The 24,128-nt window shown below is 48.8% G+C and overlaps 6 protein-coding genes across 6 annotated transcripts, besides 15 other annotated features; 4 read left to right on the top strand and 2 right to left on the bottom strand.

The window, feature by feature from the left end:
- Positions 1 to 252: 252 nt before the first annotated feature.
- Positions 253 to 275: a microsatellite.
- A 765-nt stretch (positions 276 to 1,040) lies between these two features.
- Positions 1,041 to 1,068: a microsatellite.
- Positions 1,069 to 1,269: 201 nt separating this feature from the next.
- Positions 1,270 to 1,317: a microsatellite.
- A 568-nt stretch (positions 1,318 to 1,885) lies between these two features.
- Positions 1,886 to 1,911: a microsatellite.
- Positions 1,912 to 2,045: 134 nt separating this feature from the next.
- PVX_099200 (6-phosphofructokinase, putative) lies at positions 2,046 to 6,706 on the top strand (the record flags this gene model as incomplete). The annotated part of the gene is made up of 1 exon (XM_001614640.1): positions 2,046 to 6,706. The coding sequence occupies one exon, from the start codon at positions 2,046 to 2,048 to the stop codon at positions 6,309 to 6,311; it is 4,266 nt and encodes a 1,421-aa protein (XP_001614690.1). The 3' UTR covers positions 6,312 to 6,706.
- Positions 3,777 to 3,830: a microsatellite.
- Positions 4,315 to 4,358: a microsatellite.
- A 790-nt stretch (positions 6,707 to 7,496) lies between the features above and the next one.
- PVX_099195 (hypothetical protein, conserved) lies at positions 7,497 to 9,656 on the top strand (the record flags this gene model as incomplete). Its single annotated transcript, XM_001614639.1, has 1 exon — positions 7,497 to 9,656. One exon carries the CDS (start codon positions 7,497 to 7,499, stop codon positions 9,654 to 9,656), a length of 2,160 nt encoding a protein of 719 aa, XP_001614689.1.
- Positions 9,338 to 9,397: a microsatellite.
- A 150-nt stretch (positions 9,657 to 9,806) lies between the features above and the next one.
- Positions 9,807 to 10,874, bottom strand: PVX_099190 (hypothetical protein, conserved; the record flags this gene model as incomplete). The annotated part of the gene is made up of 1 exon (XM_001614638.1): positions 9,807 to 10,874. One exon carries the CDS (start codon positions 10,872 to 10,874, stop codon positions 9,807 to 9,809), a length of 1,068 nt encoding a protein of 355 aa, XP_001614688.1.
- Positions 9,989 to 10,011: a microsatellite.
- Positions 10,875 to 11,124: 250 nt separating the features above from the next.
- Positions 11,125 to 11,227: a microsatellite.
- Positions 11,228 to 13,508: 2,281 nt separating this feature from the next.
- On the top strand, positions 13,509 to 14,399 carry PVX_099185 (ubiquitin conjugating enzyme, putative; the record flags this gene model as incomplete). Its single annotated transcript, XM_001614637.1, has 4 exons — positions 13,509 to 13,655; positions 13,795 to 13,915; positions 14,049 to 14,131; positions 14,271 to 14,399. The coding sequence occupies 4 exons, from the start codon at positions 13,509 to 13,511 to the stop codon at positions 14,397 to 14,399; spliced, it is 480 nt and encodes a 159-aa protein (XP_001614687.1).
- Positions 13,645 to 13,704: a microsatellite.
- Positions 14,400 to 14,941: 542 nt separating the features above from the next.
- Positions 14,942 to 15,013: a microsatellite.
- Positions 15,014 to 15,206: 193 nt separating this feature from the next.
- Positions 15,207 to 15,262: a microsatellite.
- Positions 15,263 to 15,386: 124 nt separating this feature from the next.
- Positions 15,387 to 15,436: a microsatellite.
- A 1,428-nt stretch (positions 15,437 to 16,864) lies between these two features.
- On the top strand, positions 16,865 to 18,466 carry PVX_099180 (NADH dehydrogenase, putative; the record flags this gene model as incomplete). The annotated part of the gene is made up of 1 exon (XM_001614636.1): positions 16,865 to 18,466. One exon carries the CDS (start codon positions 16,865 to 16,867, stop codon positions 18,464 to 18,466), a length of 1,602 nt encoding a protein of 533 aa, XP_001614686.1.
- Positions 18,467 to 19,212: 746 nt separating this feature from the next.
- On the bottom strand, positions 19,213 to 22,332 carry PVX_099175 (hypothetical protein, conserved; the record flags this gene model as incomplete). The annotated part of the gene is made up of 1 exon (XM_001614635.1): positions 19,213 to 22,332. One exon carries the CDS (start codon positions 22,330 to 22,332, stop codon positions 19,213 to 19,215), a length of 3,120 nt encoding a protein of 1,039 aa, XP_001614685.1.
- Positions 22,189 to 22,210: a microsatellite.
- Positions 22,333 to 22,598: 266 nt separating the features above from the next.
- Positions 22,599 to 22,623: a microsatellite.
- Between the last annotated feature and the right edge of the window lie 1,505 nt (positions 22,624 to 24,128).

Below are 24,128 nucleotides of genomic sequence, written 5' to 3'. Positions count from 1 at the left end.
GAACAATTTATTTTTTGGAGGATGGAGATGTTTTAAAAAATACAAAAGAGTAGAAATGGACCCAGTATGTACCCCCCCCACTAAGAGCAATGTATGAGGGGGATGCTGCCCTGTTGTACGTTTAACGTGCCAAAGTGAGTAGTCTTCATGTAGAAGTGGGGAAACGCGCTACTGCATATATGCTGCAAAAAAGGGGCACCTGATTTTTAACACCCCCCCACACGGTGTTGCACAAATATACGTGCATTTATGTACATTTATTATGGGCGCATTTCTGCTGCCGACGCTTTTGTGCTCGCAGCGTGCGCGGGAAGAAAACGTATAAATGCCACATGGCACACTTGTACATGCGCACGCATATGCGTTTACGACGTGCATACACCTTTTCGAATTATTCCACCTTTAAGTTGCAGAAAAAATGTCAAACGGGGGGGTTTCCTTTTGGCGAATTTTTGTGTTCCTCCCTTTGACTTCCTCGTTTTGGTTTCCTCTGTTTGAGGTGCTCTCTCTGATTTCCTCTCTTTGGCATTCTCTCTTTGACTTCCTCTCTGTGATTTCCTCCCTTTGATTTGCTCCCCTTGATTTCCTCGCTTTCTTCGCTTTGCTTTGCCACGACTTGTTTCGTTTCTCCACCGCGCAACCTCTACATACACGTGAATTTATGGAATGGATTTTTTTTGCATGCCCACTCCTCCTCGCATACATGCAAGCGCACGAAAATGAGCACGCGCGCGAGTGATTATGCGTAGGCTATATACAGGCCCGTGTCAATTCCACTTCCGCGTTCCGCCTTTCACCGCAGGAACACGCATGTACATGTGCTCACAAATACGCATATGGTATATCCATATAATGCCGACTTCTCGCTTCCCATATAAGCACAACTGAGATGACAATTTAATATTCACGTCAACGTAACGAGAACCACTTGTATTGCATACCCTCTGTGCCCCTTTCTCTTCTTTAATTATGAATCGAATTTCTCCCCCTCCCCATCCATTCTAACCGCTCAATCGCAACAAAGGCTTCTGGCTTCTATACACGCATCCTTGACTGATATTAATTTATTGGATGATTATACCTACGTACATGCTCCTTTTTATATGGTTACGTAAACGTGGCAAACAACTTTGCACGCGTCACTACCCCCCCCAACCCCGCACTTGCGAATGCATAGCATTCCTTCCGCATGACAGATTTGCTTCCCAGGAAGATATACACCACATGTGAGTACATCATACGTGAGTACATACATATATACACCATACGTGCGTACATACATACATACATGCATCACACGTACCTACCTGCATATACTTCCATTTACTGCATTCCGCAAAGCGCAGTGAAAACCGCCGAGGCTGAGATTGGAACTCCACCCGCTGCCAAGCTTGGGACTCCACACTTGAGCTAAACGCCCTTCCTTTTTAACATGCCACATTTGTGTGACACCTATTTTTAAAAGCTGTAGAAGAGCGTTTCGCGTGCAACGCGCGCTTCCCCCGACTTTTGCTTCACCGCGAGGAGAGCTCAAGGGACAGCAAAGCGAAGGTAAGAAAGAGGATAGCAAAGGCAAGAAGAGGCAATAAAGCGCAGAAGCAGGAAAAGATTTGCCAACAGCCGGACTGCGCAAAAGTTGGAGGTACACCGAGAGGGAAAACATTAACCCGCAGGAATTTCTCCGTTTTTAAAAAGTCCCGTGAAGCGAGTTTATTTTTTGGCTAGTTCAAGTCAGCTAATTTTTTTTTTTTTTTTTTTTTTTTTCCCCCCTCATGTGAAAGAAGGCCCACTTCGTGCACACATATACACCTACGCGTTTATATACACCTGTGTATACGCACGTGTGGTGGCCTCACCCGTCAGCAACAGTTCTCCCATTTTACTGATCGAGACCGGTCGGCGCCCGTCCCTCGGAGCGAACTGCCAACTGTGAACTTCGAACTGGGAAGCCACTGCAGCCGTTGCACAGGGATACCAAAAAAAAAAAAACCGTGCAGCAGTAGAGGGAACCCCACGCCGCAAACCATTCCGACCCCCCGAACAACATGCACAACTTGAACGACAACGCCGGAGAGGGTAAGAAGCCATCCCCGGACTCCCTCGTCAAAACGATGTCCGTGCTGCTAAGGGACAACGAATGCGCTTTCAATATGGAAGAGCACGAAGAGCAACGAAGCACAGATCAAGGACCGTCGGACAAAAAAGACAGTGAGATGATTGACTGTTTGATGCAAAAGCTGACGTCGAAAAAGTTCCTAGTGGAAAAGGAAACGAAGAACTCCTTCTACCTTGTAGATAACGAAAATATGAAGATAAAAAAGTTAAAGGAACATGGCCATTCGGCATCGCTAAATGATGATTTGAGTCCTCTGCAGTATGAGAGGATAAAGTACCAACCCACATTACCCAAGGCGTTGGCAAGCGAGTACCAGCTATTGGAAGAGAACCACGGGGATGATTTTATTAACAAAAAGGATTATGAGGAGATCAAACAGTATTTGAAGAACCTGCACGATATGCCCATTTTGAACGTGAAGGAAACGACTAACCATGAATCTTTTAAGGGAGGAAATGTGTTAAAAATTGGGATCATCCTCTCAGGTGGTCCCGCCCCAGGTGGCCACAACGTCATATCTGGTATATATGACTATGCTAAGAGGTACAACGAGCAGTCGCAGGTTATTGGCTTTTTAGGAGGCATCGATGGCTTGTATAGCAAAAACTACGTCACCGTTACGGACTCGTTGATGAATCGATTTAGGAACTTGGGTGGGTTCAACATGCTGTGGTCAGGCCGAGGGAAGGTGAGAAATAAAGACGACTTGATTGCCATCGAAAATATTGTTGCCAAGTTGAAGCTGAACGGGTTGGTAATAATCGGAGGGGATGGATCCAACAGTAACGCAGCATTGATTTCTGAGTACTTCGCGGAGAGGAACATTCCCATTTCTATTATTGGCATCCCGAAGACCATCGATGGGGATTTAAAAAGTGAAGCAATTGAAATTAGCTTTGGATTCGACACCGCCACGAAGACGTATTCAGAAGTGATAGGCAATCTGTGTACTGATGTGAAGACCGGGCATAATGTATACCACGTGGTGAGGGTGATGGGGAGGTCCGCCTCCCATGTGGTGTTGGAGTGCGCTCTGCAGACGAGGCCGAACATAGTCCTCATAGGGGAGGAAGTGGAGAAGGAGAAGCTATCCCTAAAGGATATCGTAAGCAACATTGTGAATACCATTTTGAAGAGAAGGTCGCTTAACAAAAACTACGGAGTTATTTTAATTCCCGAGGGGTTGATCGAATTTGTGCCCGAAATTAAGGTTTTGATTGGCGAGCTGAACGTCATTTTGAAGGAAGGCCCTTTTGATGCGGATAAATTGAAGCACTCCAGAGAGGTGTGGGATTTCCTGCCCAGTATCATTCGGGACCAGCTTCTAATGGATAGGGAATCCACCGGGTATATTCAAGTGGGCAAAATCGCAACGGAGAGGTTAATCATTGTTCTGGTCGAATCGGAGCTAGCCAAATTGAATGACAACAGTTTGAACATTCAGTTTATGGCTCACTATTTAGGGTACGAGGGGAGGTGTGCCATCCCGTCCAACTTCGATTGCAACTATTGCTATGCGTTGGGGTATAATGCCGCTCTGCTAATTGATCATAAGAAGACGGGGTACATGTCTATCATACAGAATTTGGAAGATTCGTATGCGAATTGGATCCCCGCCGCCATTCCGTTTTTGCGCATCATGCATGTGAATAGGGACAACACAGGGAAGGAGTTCCCCGCTGTGAAGAGGTACCTCGTCGATTTGAACAGCCCCCTTTTCAACGTGTTGAAAGAAGTCCGTAGTTTGTGGTCCCTCTACGATTTGTACAGAGCCCCTGGGCCGATTCAGTTCAATGGGCACTTGAGCAACTCCAGGTGCTACACGGTGAAGATACCCACGAAGGATGTGCTGTTGTGTCAGAACTCGGACGACTTGCAGTTGATTATCAGTTTGGCGAATAAGACCAACCATTTAGGAAGCAGCAACATCACCGGAGGTGCAGAAGATGGGGGGGCCAGCCAGATGGACTTAAGCGGAAAAGATGCCGATTTGCAGAGTAAGGGGGGCGAACTTGGTGCGGTTGGCGCCACATCGACGGGGGCGCACGAAAAGAGCTTATCCTCTTACAGCCCCGATGCGGGACAACACCACTCTGGAACCGTCGCAGGGAAGATGATTACCCCCCCGGACATGGCGAGCGAGGCGAGTATCAACGTGGATCAAGTGAGAAACGACTTCTACGAACAGCACTGCTCCAGTTACAAGTCCCTAGGGTGCATGTCCGAGTTGCAGACCTCCAGGCTGTATAACAAATTGGAGCTGCCTGAACTGTGCTCCGATTTGAAGGCCAAAGTGAGGGCAGGAAAACAGTACATATCGAATGACCCCTACACACAGAAGCAGATCTTGTCCAATTACCCCCACATGTCATATGAAAATAAATTTCAAATTCAGGAGATTTTCCACGATAAGTATGCCACGCCGATCTCGTTTGAAATAAAAATAGGAATTGTCTTTCTGTCTAGACAGGCTCCCGGGGCGATGAACGTTCTGTGTGGTCTGTACCACCGACTGAAGCTTCTGAAAGGGGTGTGCATTGCCTTTTACGGGTTATATGGCCTCTTAAATAATAAGTACATCATTATAGACGACGACAATATAGCGAAGCATTTGAACCAGGGAGGATTGGAGTTGACTGGAAATTCCCCGGAGCATTCCCTATTTGATAAGGAGAACCGAAATAAGGTGTGCGAAACGGTCACCAATTTGCAGCTCAACGGGTTGGTGATGCCTGGGTCCAATGTCACCATCACGGAAGCGGCCCTCCTTGCGGAGTACTTCCTGGAAAAGAAGATCCCCACCTCCGTTGTGGGAATTCCTCTAACGGGTTCGAATAATTTGATTCACGAGTTGATAGAAACGTGCGTAGGGTTTGACAGCAGCACGAAAGTGTATGCCTCTCTCATTGGAAATGTCCTTACAGATGCGGTGAGCATGCCGAAGTATTGGCATTTCATTCGTCTAATGGGAAGATCTCCTTCGCATGAAGTCCTCGAGTGCGCCCTGCAGACTCACCCGAATATGGTCATCATCTCGGAGGAGTATGGGGCGGCGGATAAGACGCTCTGGAGAGTCGTCCAAGACATTGCGGACGTCGTCTGTGCGAGGGCCGAGTTGGGAAAGAACTACGGGACGGTGTTAATCCCCGATGCGCTCCTCATGCATCTGCCCCATATGAAGATTCTGCTGACCGAAATTAGCGACATACTGAACGACGCCAATGAGAAGGGGCAGCTGGTCGAGGCGAGGAACGACTTGGTGAATCTCTCCACCACGCAGGGTGCGGCGGCGGGTACGGCGGGTACAGCGGGTACAGTGGCGGGAGCGGAGCAGCCCCTGTCCGCTTCTCCTTGGGTGCTAAAACTAACCCCGTGGAGTTTGGCCCTGCTGAAGACCTTCCCCCAGTTCATCATCAAGGAGCTCCTGCACGTGGATTTGAGGTCCATGCGGTTTGAAAAGCTAGAGACAGAGCAGCTGCTCCTGCAAATGGTGAAGGAGGAACTGCATCAGAGAAAGCAAAAGGGAAAGTACTCTGGAAGTTTCATGGGATTGACCCACTTCTTTGGCTACCAAGGTCGTTCGTCCTTGCCATCCGAATTTGATTGTAAGTTGGCCTATTCCTACGGTCATGCAGCTTCCATAGTGATTGAAAGTGGCCTCACAGGGTACATCGTCTCGATAAGGGGGCTCTGTGGAAATATTAAAGACTGGAAATTGTTCGCCATCCCATTTATATCATTGATGAAGATTTTGCCCCGCGGACAGGGCAGCAAATATTTGAAGAGCGCCTCCAAGGGGGACCTCCCCGTCATCCCTAGTGCGCCGGTTGACCTGAACGGCAAGGCGTATAGAAGCTTAAAAATTGCTTTGCAAAAGTGGCAGATGGAGGATAGGTTTTGCAACCCGGGTCCCATCCAGTTTGAGGGAAATGCTTCCATCTATTACAACCGCATTTTGTTCGAAGAGCAGTCCGAGTATTTCGAGATGCTTCGCTACGTGGAGTGCTACGCGAACATTTTGAAGGACACCTGCCGCTTCGGGGTCTCAGCGGATTACCTGAAGAACGTGTTCGTGCAGCTGTGCGGCATGCTTGTGCTCGCCTACAAGCCGAACGACATTCTCTCCAACATGCCCTACATCGGCAGCATCGAGGATTACTACGACTGGGAGAACCAGCGCAAGCGGATGGACTGAGCCAAGCGGAGCGGAGCCCAGCGGAGCGAAGCGAAGCTAAGCGGAGTGAAGCGAAGCGATGCGGCACAAATGGGAGAGAAGCGGAGTGATGCAGCACAAATAGGAGCGACGCAGCGGTGTGATAGGTGGCTTACGCAGGTGATGACAAAGCTGCTCTTGAACGGAGGCTACCTTAGTATGCTTCCTTTTTTATCCCGCACCAGAGCTATGGGTGCCCTCCCCCCCTCTACTAATCTCTGCAGCACCACCAAGGGGGTATGTCCCTTCGATGGCGCAGCAAAAAAAGCAACAACCATTTTAACGAAATAGATGGCGACCCTTTTCACGATTTTTTTTTTTTTATTAACTCTGACTGTATAAGTTCTCCCCTGTTGTAGTGTCACATTTCTGTTTCGATCGAGGAGGGACAGACTCACTGCGCGGTGAACACGTGAGGCGACTGCCAACGTGTGTGTGTGGCGTTACCACTGAGGGAAAGCACGTTGATAGGTGAAGTTTTAGGGGTTGAGGGGTATTGGTTCTCCCCCAAAGAAAGATACGGCGGGTAGCGGATCACCAAGTTTTGCTTTCTCGTGTCGTCCTCATTCCCACCGCTGCGTTGGTGGACCAACCACAGTGGCACTTCATATGTACGCGTTGTGCGCCCATTTGGGGAGTTCACTCCATTCGTAGTAATGGGGTTTTTCCCCCTTTGATCGACCCGGGCGTGGCCCACGGGGATTAATCATTCCCCTGTGAGGTGAACTTCTCAAAAAAGAATTTCTTCCATCCGCTCGTGGAACAGTTTTAAGGCAGCGTTTGTGCCTGTTGGCGGCGCTACAGGTTGGTTGTTTTTTTTCAGAGCAGGTCCTTTTTTTTTTTTTTGGTCACGTTGTTTACCCCCCCAGTGGGCAGGGTCGCCGAAAAATCTGCCAAAACGCGCCCCCGCTGGGTTGCCACTTCTGCGAGGCCAACCAGGGGACGAAAAAAAAAAAGGGGAGTGCAAGCGGGACAAGAAATCGACCCCGCGCGTGTGCCAGAAAGGTGTTTTTATTTTTTGCTTTTTTTTGTGCCTGAATGCTTGGCGGATGAGTGCTCACGCGAGATTCACCTGGTATATGTGCTCATCAATGCGTGTGTTCCTTTTTCTTCGCGTGGCTGCCACCGTGTGGCCTCCTCCTACTGCTTCCAACTCGCGCAGGCACGATGACGACGTCGGCGTGTAGAGCGCTCCTTCGAATAATTAAGAAGGAGGCACACATACTGCCCGTTTATGTAATAAGGAGGAGGTCCGTCTCGCATGACACGTTGGCGGGCATCCCCTGGATGAGTCACAGCAGAATTACGAAGACGATCGAGCGGGTGTCCAATGAGGGTCCATACGACCGGATCACCTGGGAGAGGCTAAGCGAAAGAGCAAACAAAATAATTAACACCTTCAACATCAAAGAAATGGGAAGAATACTCCAGGCATATTCAAAAGTGAATTATCGCGACGTAAAAATAATTTTAAAATTTACTGAAAAGATAAAAAAGGGAGATGTACATAAAATGGACATGCTAGCCTGTGCGCATATTTGCCATTCTTTAAATGCGTTAAATTATTTTGATAGAAAATTATTTGAGTTAATTCTTTTGCAATTTTTGAAGCTTCCTGTTGGAGACAATTCTAATGCCTTTCCACTGATTGTAACTTTAAATGCCTTTTCTAAACATTGCAACGATTCTTCATTTCGCGAACTGACTTTGAAGCTTCTCATTTTTGTTCTGACCAATTATGCCAAGTGTAGGAAGTCCTTTACCCCGCAGGGGCTGGCTATGCTGCTCAACTGCTTCTCCCAGGTCACCAAGCCGACTCCCGAATTTTTGCAAGTTGAAAGAAGCAAGCTGGGGAGAATTTACATACAAGGAGGGGGGGAGCGGGACCAGGTGAGCAACCCCTATGGAGAGCAGCACAGGGACGTAGTTACGCTAATGCATGGCAGTGGGGAGGAGGAAGAGGGGGTAGCCCACACGGGTGCTTCCCCCCCTAAGGAGAAAACCCCCCGGACACCAAAAATAACCCCATGCTTAAGTACTGTGACTCACTTGGGGAGTCCCCCCAGGCAGGGGGACGAAAGCGACATCGAGGGAGACATGCACAACTGTGCGTACCACCAGAGTGTGCTGGCCGAAATGGACGAGGAGATGCTCCTGCGGGAGGGAGGCCTCCCCCGATGGGAGCGAGACGATACCAAACCGAAATGTAGCTTCGACGGGGGTCAAAATAACGTCGTAGAAATTGCATTAAACGGTGGGAAACCCCCACAGGGCGCACGAAGCCAACAGACGGAAGAGCTGAAGAGCATGTTTCTCTCAATACTCTTGGAGGTAACAAAAGAAGTGGGCAAAATGAACACCCAGTCGCTCTCCCTCATAATCAATGCGTGCTGTAGAGTTTGGTTTGAAGTTCCTAGAGAGTTTTTAAAAATCATTTTTGAGGAAACGATTAGGAAGATCCAGCTAGCCACGATTAGACACCTGTCTCTAATCATCAATGGGTTCATCAAGTTGGGAGTCCCCGAGCCGGGCTACGTCTCCGCCGTCTTTCGCCAAGTTGAGAAGAAGGTGCACTCGTGCGATGAGCAGCAGCTGAGCTTCATCCTGGGCGGCATGGTCAAGTTGGGCTGGGCAGGCATTGCTTCTACCACTGTGACAGGCGACGTTGCTCCTAATCCGGTTGGCGGTGCCTCTCCCAGTAGAGCCCCCCCCAGCGGCGGGCATACCTCGCCGAGCAAGCACCTGCTGGACAGTCTAAACGCAAAGTTCATCCTCATGGCCAGGCGAATGAACATTTCCACCCTCTGCAATGTCCTCTATTGCTACGCCAAACTTGGCATCTCCCACGAGGACGCCTATCAACTGTTTCAAATATATTTTGCCAAGCAGATTGACCAGGCCACTCTCCACCACCTAGCCATAGCGGCGTACGTCCTATCGAAGAGGAGAATTAAAAACGACACAACGTGTATGATAGTGAAAAGGAGCGAAAATCTCTTGCAAAAAATGGAAGCCCCACTTGACACGTCCACCACCAAATGCTTGCTCATTCTAGTCAACAGCTTTAGCGAGCTGGGCATTTACTCGCGTGTGTTTTGTTCCCACCTGCGTTTCGTTTTTCGTGCACGGGGGGGCGAGGTGGAGCAGGGCGGCAGTGATGGCGGTGAAGCGGAGCGGCCACTCCCCAATTGGAGGGACAGTCCGACGCATGAAGCAGATCCCCCTCTTAATGTGAAGCGCATTACCAACAAAGGGGTTTACCTATCGCGTAAGGCGGTCTCCCTGTACGCTGGCTCTCTTCAAGTTGAGGACGAGGGGGTGGGCTGAACGGCCATTCACTCAAGTACAACGGGGGGGGACCGTTCGCGACGCGTTCGCGAAGCGTTCACGGGGTACCTCTCACGGTGTACTTCTTCACAGTAGGCCTCTTCGCCCCCCTTCACAGCGCACCCCTTCACTGTACGCCTCTTCACCACGCTAAAAGAGCACATCGGCGGGCTCCTCCTCCGCGTAATCGCACAGCGCCGGCACGACCGTCAAGAAGAGAAACTTCTGCACGTTCGCATCGGACACATCGGGATACTCATCCTGTTTCCAATAAGTGGCACTCTCAATTAAGTTATACGTTTGTATTTCTTTTTTAACAAAGTGTAGATCGTTTTCTCCCTGTGTGGTGGTCTCCCCTTCGTCCAACTCCCTACCCTGTATGGTGCCAAGAAATGTCTTGCACTTGAAGTGAGAATAGACCAGATTACACCCGATGAATAATCTGCCCCTAAAATGAACCAGAAATTTTTCCAAATTTTTTGCTTTACAAGGGAGTTTTTCATTTGTAAGGAGGGGCAATCCTTCTGCTGGAGTTTCTCCCCCCGTTTCGTCTTCCGTTGTCTCACTTTGTTTTATGGTCCATTCGGCAAATCCGTCTGGAGGTAATTGATCTTCCTCTCCCTCTGCGTCTTCCTTCTCCTGTTTTATTTGAACCTCCTTCTGGTGAATCATTCCCTCCTCCCCTCGTGCAGCACCACACACCGGGCCATTATTCGCGTGAAAGAGCTTGTTGGTCCGCTCGATGCTCGGGCTATACACGTCGTAGTAGCTGTAGCTATACGTGTACTCCCTTATGACGTCTTCATCCTTTTCGCTTTTATAGGGGATAAAAAAGGTGTCTGCGTTTACACGTCCGTTCTTTTTCAGGTGGAAGGAGAAGACGTTCGTGTCCAGCGGGGCGCTCAGCAGTTGGCGGTGAGCAGGTTGGACGTTTAGCATTTCGTAGTTAGCAGGTGGGACATTTTTTTGCTCCCCCTTTTTGGCTAGCTGCGCCTGGTCGGCCCACCCATCGTGGGTTTCATTCCTCAAGAGGGAGTCCCCCGAAAAGTGGGGCTCCACTTTGACTTTGGCTTGCTCCCCCTTTGGCCCCCTCTTGGAGAGACATTTGTTCGTCAGTATCTCCAGGATGACGCCGGGCAGGGTGTCCTCCTTCACTTTGATGATTTTCTGGAGGAGCTGTTCTTCCTCCTTCGTGTCTTCGCAGAAGAAGGAGTTCATCCTGGGGGGGGTGGCAGCGTCGTGGCAGCGTGACTGATTAGCGGACTAGCGGCCAACCACTACCCGCGAACCGCGAACTGCTACCCACTAACCGCTCCCCCTCCTCGAACGCGTGGGGGGCCGAACAGCAGCGCTGACACACACAGCTGTCGCGTCGCCTTCTCATTCCCAAGCGGGGAATTTTTCGCTACAAAAAAAAGAAAAAAAAAAACGATAAAGTGTTTTTTTTTTTGGGAGGCATTACACAGTATGAACTCGCGTACGATGGTGCCTCTCCTTTGCGTCATTCAAATCTGTGGAGAATAAATCCCGTTGCTCTAACTTGGCTCGTCCCCCCTCCCCCTAGCATGGGCATAACTGGGAAGTGCACCTTCTCCGCGTGTCTTTCTCGCTGGTAGGCGTTTATCTTAACACTTGAGTTCGTTTCGCCGCTTGCACTTCTCCCCATTTGGGCCCCCTCAAACAGGTTAAAAAGGTGAGCTTACGTGGGGGAAAAAAAAAAAAAAAAAAAAAAACACGTAGACACATGCAATGATGCGCATCTGCATTGGGCTGACTTCATCCAAGGCAGTCACTACAAATGTGTGGTGTACTTATATTCCTCACCGCATGTCGCTGCATTTTCACCATGGCGAAGTAGCATATATGGGGGCTCACAAGATAGCGTACTCATAGGCCCGTACATACGTGCATATACGTACACCCCCTGGCAATCGCGCAGTGGAGAATTCCCAAAGAGGAGCTGCCTTGCTTTGGGGGGAAGGCCTAACATGTGTTACCCTCAACGGGGGTCATTTTTCACAAAAAAAGGAAATTCGCCATATGTTAAGAAAAAGAAAAAAAAAAAAAAAAAAAAAAAAAAATGATGATCATGATGATACACCTGTTTGGCAAAAATTCTATGCATCGCTTTAAGATGCTTTTTTTTTTTTTTTCTTTTTCAGTCCATGTGAAGCGGCATGTTAGAGTTCCCTCCTCGGGGATGGCTGCATACTGCAGATAGCCCCTGCACCGCTTCGCCGCCTCGCCATTTCGGGGACTGCTCTCTCTACAGGCGTGGCAGCGGGGTTCTCTTGCGCGTTTCTTTTTCCCCCGATGGGGCATAAGCTGTTTGGCCTGGAGCGGTTGGCCTGGAGCGGTTGGCCTGGAGCGGTTGGCCTGGAGCGGTTGGCCTGGAGCGGTTGGCCTGGAGCGGTTGGCCTGGAGCGGTTGGCCTGGAGCGGTTGGCCTGGAGCGGTTGGCCTGGAGCGGTTGGCCTGGAGCGGTTGGCCTGGAGCAGTTGGCCTGGAGCAGTTGGCCTGGAGCAGTTGGCCTGGAGCGATTGGCCTGAAGCGGTTGGCCTGAAGCGGTTGGCCTTTGCTAAATCCAGCTAGGGTTGCTCCATCTTCGATAGGTTCATCTTCTATTGGAGCATCTCCGCATGGTTCCCTTCGCCTGGTTCATCCTCCTCGCACATATTTCAAAAAGATTTTTACTTCCAAAGGATTCTCCTTTTATTGGCTCCCTCCCGGTGCGAATTTACAAAGTGACTGGCTGTAGGGGGGGCTTCTTCCAAATGTTCGTCTTCCCGAGCTGGCTTGCCCCATTTCGCTCCCCCACGCGTCCACACAAAACCCCGCGTCCGCTTCAAACGCTTCCACAGCATCCCTCTCCACGGCTTCGATAAATGGTACAAGTTTGGCGCCTCGCTCTCCATTCGTTTTTCTTTTTCTTTTCTTTTTCTTTTCTTTTTCTTTCTTTTTCTTTCTTTTTTTTACCTCTTTTCATTTTTCCTCTTTTCCTTTTTTTTTTTTTTCTTTCACTTCTGTTTGTACGCTCTCCCGTTTGTATGCTTCTCATTTACTGCCTTCTCGTTTGCATCCCTTTTTGTTCCTCCCCTTAAAATTGATAATACACTTGATTTATTTATTTTTTTTACTTTTTTATTTTTTTATTTTTTTATTTTTTTTTTCCGCCTGCTTTTGTTATGCCGCTCCCCCCCCAGCGTACCTCTCTTCCATACGACATTTCTTCCCGCGTTTGAAGAGGTAAAGAGGAGAGTTAAGCCAAATTAGTTGAGTCCCTTTTGGTCCCCCATGAGGGGGAGAAAAAACCGTATCGACTTTCATCTTCATAAAATTCTACCGGGAGTTATTCCTACTACCTGTGGGGACACTCCAAAGTGACTGTTTTTCCACCGCTAAACCTTTTTGTTGTGGATGTCCTGCGAAGACACCCCCCTCCGTTTGGACTTCCCCATTTTTGAATTACCCCCCCCCCAACGTAGAGTAACACAAGATAAACGCAGCTGCTCGGTCAGGTGACAGAACAAGGGGCTCACGCAAAAAGGGGGCCACATTATATGTAAAAAAAAAGGAATAGGAAGAGGAAGCGGAAGAGGAATAGGAAGCGGAAACGGAAGAGGAAGAGAAAGCGGAAGAGGAAAAAGATCACCTTTTACACACCTGTACCAAACCAAGCGCCAAACCTGACTGGTCCACCCCCCCAAACCACGAAAAGGTGCCGCCCCAACGGATATACCCAATCAGTAGCACGAACGAAGCGGAAAAGTTAAACTAAAAAAAAGACATACACACGGAAGAAAGAACCTGCTGATTCGCTTTCAAATTTCCCTTTTGAGTGTAAAAAAAAAAAATGTCTATTGCGAAGAAGAGGTTAGCACAGGAACGGGCGGAATGGAGGAAGGACCACCCCGCTGGTTTTTCAGCCAAGTATAGCCCCATGAGTGATGGGAAGGGCCTCGACATTATGAAATGGATTTGCAAAATACCCGGCAAGAAGGTACCTCATCATGTGGCGCCACCTGCGTGAGGGTCTACCCTCCTGGTGGTCATACGGGTAGACCCTTTTACCCCGTGTGGGACCTCTCACCTTCCATTAAACAATTGAATATGCTTTCGCCAATCTTCCCTCTTTCCAGGGAGGTCTGTGGGAAGGAGGCGAATTCCCCCTGACTATGGAGTTCACGGAGGACTACCCGAGCAAGCCCCCTAAGTGCAAGTTCACCACGGTGTTATTCCACCCGAATATTTACCCATCAGGTAGGGGGGGCAAAAAAAAAAAGGGAGAGAAAATAGATCATCTCCCCTTATACACCCCTATATATGATAACCCTGTGGCGATGCCCCCCTTCGGATGACTCACCTTCACAACGTACCTCTCACCCCACCACAGGAACGGTATGCTTGTCTATCCTAAACGAAGATGAGGATTGGAAGCCCTCCATAACGATTAAGCAAATACTGTTGGGCATCCAGGTAATTCAGTCGCACCTGCGAAGCGCTTCACACATGTTGTTTTGATCCTCCATGGGTAGAGGAGAGCCCTATTCGTGTGTGTTGCTTCCCCCTTGTTAGCCATCACAGTGACGGATCTCCCCCCTCGCCGCTTTCATAGGACCTGCTGGATAACCCCAACCCGAATTCGCCTGCACAAGCGGAGCCCTTTCTGCTCTACCAGCAGGACAGAGACTCGTACGAAAAGAAGGTCAAGAAGCAGGCCATGGAGTTTAGGCCCAAGGACTGAAGGGGCACTGCGCTACTGGAGGGAGCCAAGTGGAAGCGACCCACATGCGGAGCCGTGAATTTGAGCTACTGACCGATAAGCGAGCATCCTAACCGGGAGCAGCTAACCGCAAATCCGACCTACGAACCGCTAACAGCTAATCGCAAATCTGACCTACGAACCGCTAATCGCTAACCGCTAACCGCTAACCCCGCACACGTGCATGTTTATGCAAAACGGAATGACCCTCAGCGGAAGCCCCGTCAGCAAGGGGACCCTATTCTTTTTTAAAAAAAAAAAAACCTTGTATAGCACCCCTGTACACGCATATATAGCAAACCTACGGGTGAGCCCCCCACAGATCTCCAAAAAAAAAAAAAAAATGAGGAACCCGTTTTACGGCACCCGTAGGCCCACTGGAGAAAAAACAGATAACCCGCACGGCCATAGGACGGGGCACCGTTACAGTTTATTTGAGTTTGTAAATTAGCATTTACCTTCGACTAGTGCACGCCGGTGTGCGGCGTGAATATGCACTCTTTTTTTGGCGTGCCAAAAAACTTGCTGTGAAAATGAACATAAGTGGGCAACACGCACCCCTCCGCTGTAAGTATCGTTTGCCGTTTGCCGTTTGCCTTTTCCCGTTTGTCGTCTGCCATTTGCCGTATGCCGTTTATCGTTTTTTTATTGGTGGGTCCCCGCGTCTTATCCTCAGTAGCTCGCGCCCCATCCAGGCTACGCTCGTATGCCTGAACGGATTTGCCCAGCTGGTTAATTGCCACCCCCAGTGCGGCCCATTTTGAGCATAAGGAAGGACTAGGGGTAGACGCACAGGATTTTGTTCGCCCACATGATGTTGCGCATGCGTAGGGGAGAAAAGTTGCTTTCCGGAAAGTGGGATTTGGAGTGGGTGAGAGAGCAGTGTGGATGAAAGTGCATATCATCCGTAAGTACAGGGAAAAAAAAAAAAAAAAAAAAAAGATGGCAACGGGGAAATGCAAATTCATGGGACGCTTTTAGCAGGCAGAGTTATTTACACAACTGCTTAAACGGAGATTTATTTTTTTGTACACGATGGTTATTTATGCTTTTATTTTTTATACACCCCCCACGTGTGTATGTTTTTTTTTTTTTTTTTTTTTCCTTTTGCTGACCCGGCTTAGCTTTATCGCATTATTTACAACTTTGTTTTTAAAAAATAATCATCACCATTTTTTTTTCCCTTTTTTTGCAAAGAGGGTTATCCCATGAAGCGAACAAAAAACGCTGCGCTTCTGGGGTGCGTTGGCCCCGTGGCTACTCCTTTTTACCTAGTCTTTCAACAAAAGGGGAAAAAAAAAAAAAAAAACATAAAAGGATCACGCACAAGTGTACTCTATTTTGTGCGCAAAATGTATGCAAATCGAACTGAAGTGCACATGTTCTTATGCAGCATCGAATAGGATTTTATTTAACCTGTTGGATGATTTTTTTTCCCGAGGAGTGGGGAAAAAAGAAGAAAAAAAAAAAAGTTTGAAAATAATTTACATCTGCTCGTCGTGCAAACGGAAAATGTAACACCCCACATCTGGCCGCTCAATTGGGTACAGTTCCGCATTTTTTAAAAAAACAGCTGACGCGGGGGTTTTCTCTGCCTTTGTTATTTTTTTTTTACCAAGCTTGGTGACTACATTTCGCTGAGTTATGGGAGAGTCCAAATGGGCAGCTGCTCACACGCGGGTGTAACTATTTGACAGCGCACATAGGGGAACATGTGCACTCACTGGAGGAGGGATGCAACAGTACATGAGCTGCACGAACTGCATGAGCTGCACGAACTGCATGAGCTGCATGAGCTGCATGAGCTGCATGAACTGCATGAACTGCGCGTGTACCAACCCGGATGCTCCCCCACCTGCGATCGTGTTGAGAAGCGACGGCCAATTTTCGCCCCACTATGTAGCTCTTCTGCGGAGGGTTAGGAGAACCCCCTTTTTTTTTTTTTTTTGTAGTCCCCCGGAAAAGCCTTAAATGCGTACGTACTTGGCTCATTTCCCGCGGTTTAAGCGAGGCTTGGTGTGAGCAAGCGTGCATGTAGACGTGCGTGCATATAGACGTACGTGCATCTGTACATATGGGCTTACATACAGGCGTACCTGCATGCGTGTATATGGGCTTACATACCGGCGCGCTTACCTCTCCTTCTGTGTGCTCGCCAGCCACGCACCATGCCCCCGCTGCCAGCCGAAATGAAGATTTGCGTCACCTCGCAAAGTTAGGAAAAGGGTCCCACTAGCGCTTCTGCGAGGATTTGCGAATTTTTTTTTGTCCATTTTGTAGCCCCTTTTGGAGCCCCCTTTGAAACCCCTTTTTGGTGCCCCCTTTGAAACCCCTTTCATTGCTTGCGCATCCACCTAGGGGCGTTGCCGCGCTGTGGAGAAGTGTCTCTCGGGCCGCTTTAAAAGGCACCCTGGTACCTCAGCTCCCCCCCCAGCTGCCCCCCAACTATGTCGCTGAAGGTCCGGCAGAATGGCGTACAGAGCGCGGTGAAAAACGTGAAGTGCCTGTGCGAGAACAAGCGAGAAATTAGCACGAGCAGGATTTACAAAGGGGGAAAGGAAAAGGTGGTGATCTTGGGGTCTGGGTGGGGAGGCATTCACTTTTTTATAAGCATAGATTTTAAGAAATACGACGTGACGCTAATCTCCCCGAGGAGTTACTTCACCTTCACCCCCTTGCTGCCCTGTCTGTGTAGTGGGACCCTAAGTGCCAAAGTATGTACAGAAAATATTTCCACTTTTTTAAGAAAAAAGGGATCCTCAGGAAGTTACCTGCAAATGGAATGCACAGATATTGTTCCCGAAGAGAGACAAGTCATCTGTAGAGACAACCAAAATAATGAAGTGAAGATTTCCTACGACTATTTAATCATATCGGTTGGGGCTAAGACAAACTCCTTTAACATTAAAGGGGTTGAAAAGTACGCCTTTTTTGTAAAGGATATCCAGGGGGTGATTAACATCCGCAGGAGGTTCCTAGATATACTGAGCATTTGCTCCACGGAGAGAATTTCAAATGAAGAAAAAAAAAAACTTTTACACATCGTGGTGGTAGGGGGGGGACCCACAGGAGTGGAAGTTGCAGGAGAGTTCGCCGATTTCATTAATAAAGATGTCAAAAGGAAGTATAAAAGTATCTTCCCATTCATATCTGTGAGTATTATAGAAGGGGGGAACAACCTACTCCCCACCTTTACCCAAAACATTTCAGATTTTACCCGAAAAACATTCCGCCGCTCAAACATAAACGTACTCACCAACTACTACGTAACGGAGGTGGATGAGCATAACATATGCGTGCAGTCTAGTGTGGATACAAATGAAGAGAGGAAACACATCCCCTATGGCATTCTCATTTGGGCCAGTGGACTTGCTCAAACTCCGCTTATTACCAATTTTTTGAAAAAAATACCTGAACAAGTTAATAATAAAATTTTGAACGTAAATGGACACCTAGCCGTTATCGGAATTAGGCAAAAAAATATTTACGCCATTGGGGATTGTAAAAAGATACAGCCTCTCCAGCTGCACGAACATTTGAATGACGTGTTGCATCATTTTTCTTCCTCCTCCACGACCTTCTCATCCGATTTGCTCAAATCAAAGGCCAGTGAATTGTCTAAAAAGTTTCCCCAAGTTAGTCAATCCAAATGGGACTACAGGAAAAATAAAAGGGCCCAAATGGATAAGCAGCAATTTTGGGAGTACCTCAAACAGATAGACCAGAATTACAAGTCGCCTACTCCTACTGCTCAGAATGCTAAACAGGAGGCCTATTTTTTGTCTAATCTTTTTAATACCCTCGTGGAGAAGAAGGCCGATGAGAATCACTTCCCTTCGTTTGTGGAGAAGTGGAAAGGGTCCATTGCCTACATAGGCAACCACCAGGTGGTCGCTCACCTCCCCTTTTTCGAAATTAGGGGAGGCCTCTTCTCCTTCACCTTCTGGAAAATGGTGTACATACAGCTGCTCCTCACGTGGAGATCCAGGTTTGCCTTTATTCTGGACTTTCTGCGCACTAAGATTTGCGGCCGGCCCTTCGCCAAATGAGTGCTAGGGAGGGAAGGCGCACCCCCACTAGTGCGCAGTTGCCCGAGTGGCTGTCCGCCCCACCGGGGAAGAAGCCACAATGAATGAGCTTGTGAAATATCAGCGCTTTGGGTGCCCCACGTTTGGGCCTTTTTTATGCCTCTTTTAGGCCTCTTTTGTGCCCCTTTTAGGCCTCTTTTGTACCTCTTTTTTTTTTTTTTTTTTTTTTTTTTCGTCCATTTTTTTGGAGCACAACGGCACAACGTGTTGATCCGCCGCTCCCCTTCGGCAGCTTTCGCCCCCCACAAGGAAGCAAGCCAACAAGCAATCTAGCAAACAAACAAACACACGTCCTCCGGTCAGACCATTTGTCACGCCGCGCCATTTGCAAATACGTTTCGTCACTTAAAAGGGAAAGAATCAAACAGCGGGGGAGTTCACACGTGTGCGCCTTTACGCATGAAGGAGCGAATGAAGAAGCGGCTACGTATGCCATTTTAGCGGCCTTGGGATGGCCCACTACACGGGTCTAAACGCGCGGGGCACACCTTTTGTGTGATGGTGATGGCACCTCCGGCTTGCCCAAAGAGGTGGCCAAACACAACCGTGTAAACACTCCCCACGCAGTGTTGCGTAAAAAAAAATCACAAAATCACAAAGTCATAAAATCACAAAATAAAAGCTGCCTTTAAAAGGATGCAAATTCGCCGCACATTTGAGAAGCCTTCCCCAAATGAAGAGTGCCTTCTTCTTCCCCTCCCCCACCGCTACGCATTCAGGAGGTCCTTTTCAAATTCCTCCAGCTCTTCTGCGTTGAACTTGTTGGAGTCTATGTCAAATTCAAGAACGTCTGTAAAATTTAACTCGTCAAGGTTCAAATCGCATTCTTTTCGTGTCTTTTTCGTGTCTCCCTTTTCGCTCTTGGGGGATTCTCCGTGTGACTCTACCTCAACGGTGATACCGTTTTGCTTTTCAATTTGGCTACTCTGCTTTGCAGTAGTGTGGCTGGGGGTGGGGGGCATCGACGTGTTTGCCCAGTCGGCGGACCACTCGGCGGTCCACTCGGAGGTCCACTCAGCGGTCCAGTCGTTGATCTGCTCGGCGGTTCCCTCCCTGGACAACCCGTTGGTCAATCGGCTGATCTGCTCAGAGGTTCCTTCCTTGGTCAATCCGTTCATCTGCTGAGCGGTCCCCTCGGCCACCCCGTTGACCAACCCGTTTATCTGCTCAACAGTTCCCTCCTTCTTCCAATCGCCGATCTCCTCGGTGGTCCCCCCCTCGGTGCAGTTCTCTTGGCAGGGCATCTCCCCCTCTTCGGCGTCACCATGTAGGGGTTCCTCCCCCCGATGGCAGGAGGCATTAGCCTTTTCTTCCCCAGCCACGCTGTCCTCAACTGCGTTTGAATTTTTGGTAATGTTCATCACGGGGTCTACACCTTCATCCCCTTTCCTGCTGTCATCATTCATTGTGTTACACTGATTTAGCGGGACAGTCAGGGGATCATCTGTTAAGTTATCTTGTAGGCATGTTTGGTCTCCCCCTTCGTCACTAAGCAGTCCTTTGCGGTCGTTTGATTCACCCACTTGAAGGGTAAGAGGCAGTTCCTCTGCAACATTCGGGTCATCGGCCGGTGCAACCTCCTGCTCGGGGAGCACACACTCGTCCAGTTCTTCCTTCGTTTCCGCTTCGTTCAGGTTGGCATGGGCGGCCTCTTTTTCCTTCTCCCCTCCCTCGTCCGCTTCATCGCACCGTTCTGCATGATGGTTGTCCTGTTCGTCGTCGTACTGTTCTGCATGCTGATTGTTTTCCGCTTTGTCTTCCTCTTTGTCGTCCTCTTTGCCTGCCTCTTTTCCTTCCCCTTCCTCCAACTGCTCACCCACCCCATCATGCACACCAACCTCAGCGGCGTCTCCTGGGCCATTCCACTTCTCACTAGCGGGCGCGCCCTCCTCGGCTGCCACACGCTCCACCTCATCGCGAGACGCGGAACCGGCTTCTCCGCCGACTCCTCCGCTGACTCCTCCGCCGACTTCTCCCCCGTCTTGCTTCCCCAAACTAAAGGCCTCTTCATTTTGCTCTTCAATAAGATCCAAAAATTTTATATTGCAATTCGAAATGGTTAGAGAGTCTGGCTGATCATTAATCGGTTGGCCCCCTTCGACGGGATTATCCCCCCCAGCGGCATCATCCACTTTGGTGGTGTCCCCCGTTCTGCTATGCGAGACGGTACTGCCTCCCTCTTTTTCGTCTTCCCTTTCGTTAGACGCCCCCTTAAAGGACGCCTCTAACGAGTGGCCAACGAATTCTAAATTGGGGTAACCTCCTGGGCACTCCTCCCTCTTAACCTTCTCCTCGTCTCCCTTGCTGTCCCCCAACAGCCCACCGAACGCTTCCGATTTGTCTCGAAGGTTTACGAAGATATCATTGTCCATGTAAATGTTCAGTCCGTTAATTTGGGTCCTTGTCATTTGAAAGGGGTCATCCTGCGGTGCGATCCCATCATTTTTGCTACACAGTGGGGGTGCAGAGTTACAATTGGGAGTCTCCCCATCGGTGCCTCTTGGAAGGGTCGCATCACTTTTCTTGGTCGGCTCTTCTAAATGGGTCAACCAATCGGAGCGATTAAAACTTTGGAAGCTGGCCAAATTGGAGGTGCCATGCACTTCCGCTTCGATTGCTTCTCCATTCGGGTCTTTTTTTCGGCATACACTTTTGGAGTTTTCCCCGTGTTGCTCCCACTTCGTTGGTGCCTCCTCCGCAGGGAGCTGCAACTTGGGGAAGCCCAATTCTTTTGGTGAGTGTGCCTCTCCGGTGGTTACTTCAGCGGGGGTTGCTTCATTGGGGGTTACCGCATGGGGGGTTAGGGCCACTGCGGGCTGTCGCTCCTCGTCGCGGCGACCACACGGAAGGGGCACAAATCGCAGTGGCCCATCGCCGTCGGGGAAATTCCTCCTGCTCTCGTAAATATCGTCGGCAATTTCGTTGTATATAATGTCAATGTTAAAAAAATAGGACCTCCAGAAATCGAGTTCGCACATGTAGAAGGGCACCAGAAATTTTTTTGTTCCTTCCAAATTGGGGTCCTCCAGAAGGATCTTTTCACTTTGTTCCTTTTTCTTGTTCCAATTGAACTTATAATTTTGCAAAATATTTGTGTGCAAAATTTTATTTCGATTGATATTTAATTTTAAAATTTTCTTGTACACATATGCGTTTAAATTTGGGTCAGGCAAATTGATGGGGAATCCCTCGTCGTATTTTTTTCTGTAAATTTTGGAAATCATGATGTCTCCTTTTTTCCAGGGCACGATTTTGGACAGGTAGAACCTCTGCCCCTCCGCGGCGTTGGCGGTGTTGGCGGTGTTGGCGGTGTTGGCGGTGTTGGCGGTGTTGGCGGTGTTGGCGGTGTTGGCGGTGTTGGCGGTGTTGGCGGTGCTGGCGGTGCTGGCGGCGTTGGCGGCGTTGGCGGCGTTAGCCGCTCGGAGGGGGGCATCCCTGTGGAGGGGGTTATCACCACGGAACGGGTCACCACCGCTGACCGGGCCATCACTCGCGCTGCTCAGCCTATCCTTGTAGATATCCCCCACAATCCGCTTAAAGCTGTTAAACCCACTGAGCAGTTTTTCATTGTAATACTGCAGCTCCGGGAAATCCTTCCCATTGATGTACTTGTCGTTTATTATGTGAAATTTCTCCTGCAGGCAATTTTTTAGGCTCGTGTCTGAGGGAACCTGTGTGGTCCCCCTCTCCTGCCTTCGCGCGCTACCTTCATTGGAGGACCCCCCTGAAGGGTGACTACCGCTGGCGTTAAATTCTTGAAGGCTGTTATTTAAATCCTCCGCTTTTTTTTTTATCTGCTCGCTGACTTCCTTCCATAGGGAGTACATCTGCCGGGTGGGGAAGCGGTATCAATGGGGGGGGAAGCGGTATCAACGGGGGGAGACGATGCACTCCGCGCAGTGTAATCGCCTGCGAGGTGAGGCGGAATCCTCCTAAGGGGCGCTTTTCTCACCATGCGGAAGGTGCTCGAGGGGAGGGGAAAAGCAAAAGGGCTGAAGAGAGGTTATATAACTCCACACGAAACATCCAGCCGCATTGGGGATATATAGCCAAATGACTGCAATTCGTATGGCCCTCAAAAAATGGGCAGAAAAGGAGGAACAAAAACGTTCACACGAAAATGTTCACCAAAAGTTGTAGTCCATACAAATGGAAGTTGCAAAATTGCCTCTATCTCTGTAACGCATGGCCTTTATTTTATTTTTTTTTTTTTTCCCCAAGTCGGGTGAAAATTTCTTCACATTTTTGAAATATTCTCGAAACGTAAGTTGATGTAGATTTTTCTCGCTTACTATTGTTTGTCCCCCAAGTGCACGTTAATTTTGTGAGTCCCCTCTTTTTGTTTGGGAAAGTGGGAAATGTAAAAAAAAAATGGCTGAGGGAACCAAGTGGGGGGAAAAAAAAAAAACTTATACATGTGGAACGTATGCGTTACGCTCCTTTAAATGGCGCATATTTTTGTGAAAACGATTTGCCCCCTTTTTTCTGTTCACATACTGGACCGGCAAACACCTGGTTGTTTTTTTTTTGTTTTATTTTGAAAAATTCATCCCTTTGTTGGTTCACTTGGTGGGGGGAAAAACAAAATGACCATACGGGGAAAAGGAAAAAAAAAAAAAAAAGACAATTGTTCACCGCTAACCAGTTGAATACTTCTTCTCTCTGTGGGGGACCCTGTGAAACCACGTGCTGGTGTGATTTTCCCTACAAGGGAGGGGTGCGCCCAAAGGTATGGATACCTCCGAAAGTGCGTGGATACATCTCAGCACATACAAACGTACGTTGACGTGTGTAAACAGGTTAACCCATCATAGCAGGTGTAAACCCACGTGTACGTAAGCACGCGATGGTCAATCCTTTTGTTGAAACACATACGCGTGGCACGCCCGCGCGTTGAACATGAATTTGCCCCAAGATCCATACGACTATCAAGAGGTGAAAAAAACGTAGTCAAGTCAGATGGATGCGTGCGCCTGGGTGGTAATTGCCCGTTTGTGTTTTTCGTATTTTTTCGCTTTTTTTTTTCTCGTTTTTTTTCATTTTTTTTCCCTCTTTTTTCCTATTTTTTTTGTTTTTTTTGTTTTTTTTCTTCACTTCCTGCCCCCTGCTTCAATCAGAGGGGCCTCCTGTTCGGGAAAATGCACATACCGAGGTAGCGCAATGCCCCACGTCAAACGCTCCATGGGGTTTGCAAACAAATGGGAGATTTTGCGATTCCCCCCTCGTGACTTGAAGGCCGTCGCAATTCCCCTGCGCACGCGCGTATGCACGGATTTACACATGTATGTACGTAAGTATGCACGTATGTATGTATGTATGTATGTATGTATGCATATATGTATGCTTGTATGTTTGTATGCCTGTATGCCTGTATGCATGTACGTACGTATGCACATTCGCGCGCTTCCCCGTTAAGCGGATAAGTACGCTTACACAAGCGCAAACACGCGTACAAACGCGTTCAAACACGTACATCCTCGTGCTTGTGCCTTTATTCCCCCTTCACAATCCCGTTTCCACCCGGGCAGGCGATTCGCACGCGCACTACGCGGAGAGATATCATAAGGGGGTGCCTCCCTGTGTGTCAGAGCTGGCCCATGTAAAAAGGGTTAGCGGCCTGCTC

Source organism: Plasmodium vivax, chromosome 7, assembly GCF_000002415.2.
Source record: "Plasmodium vivax chromosome 7, whole genome shotgun sequence".
Classification (NCBI taxonomy): domain Eukaryota; phylum Apicomplexa; class Aconoidasida; order Haemosporida; family Plasmodiidae; genus Plasmodium; species Plasmodium vivax.
Note: the sequence above shows the minus strand (reverse complement) of the source record. Positions and strands in the feature narration are given on the sequence as shown.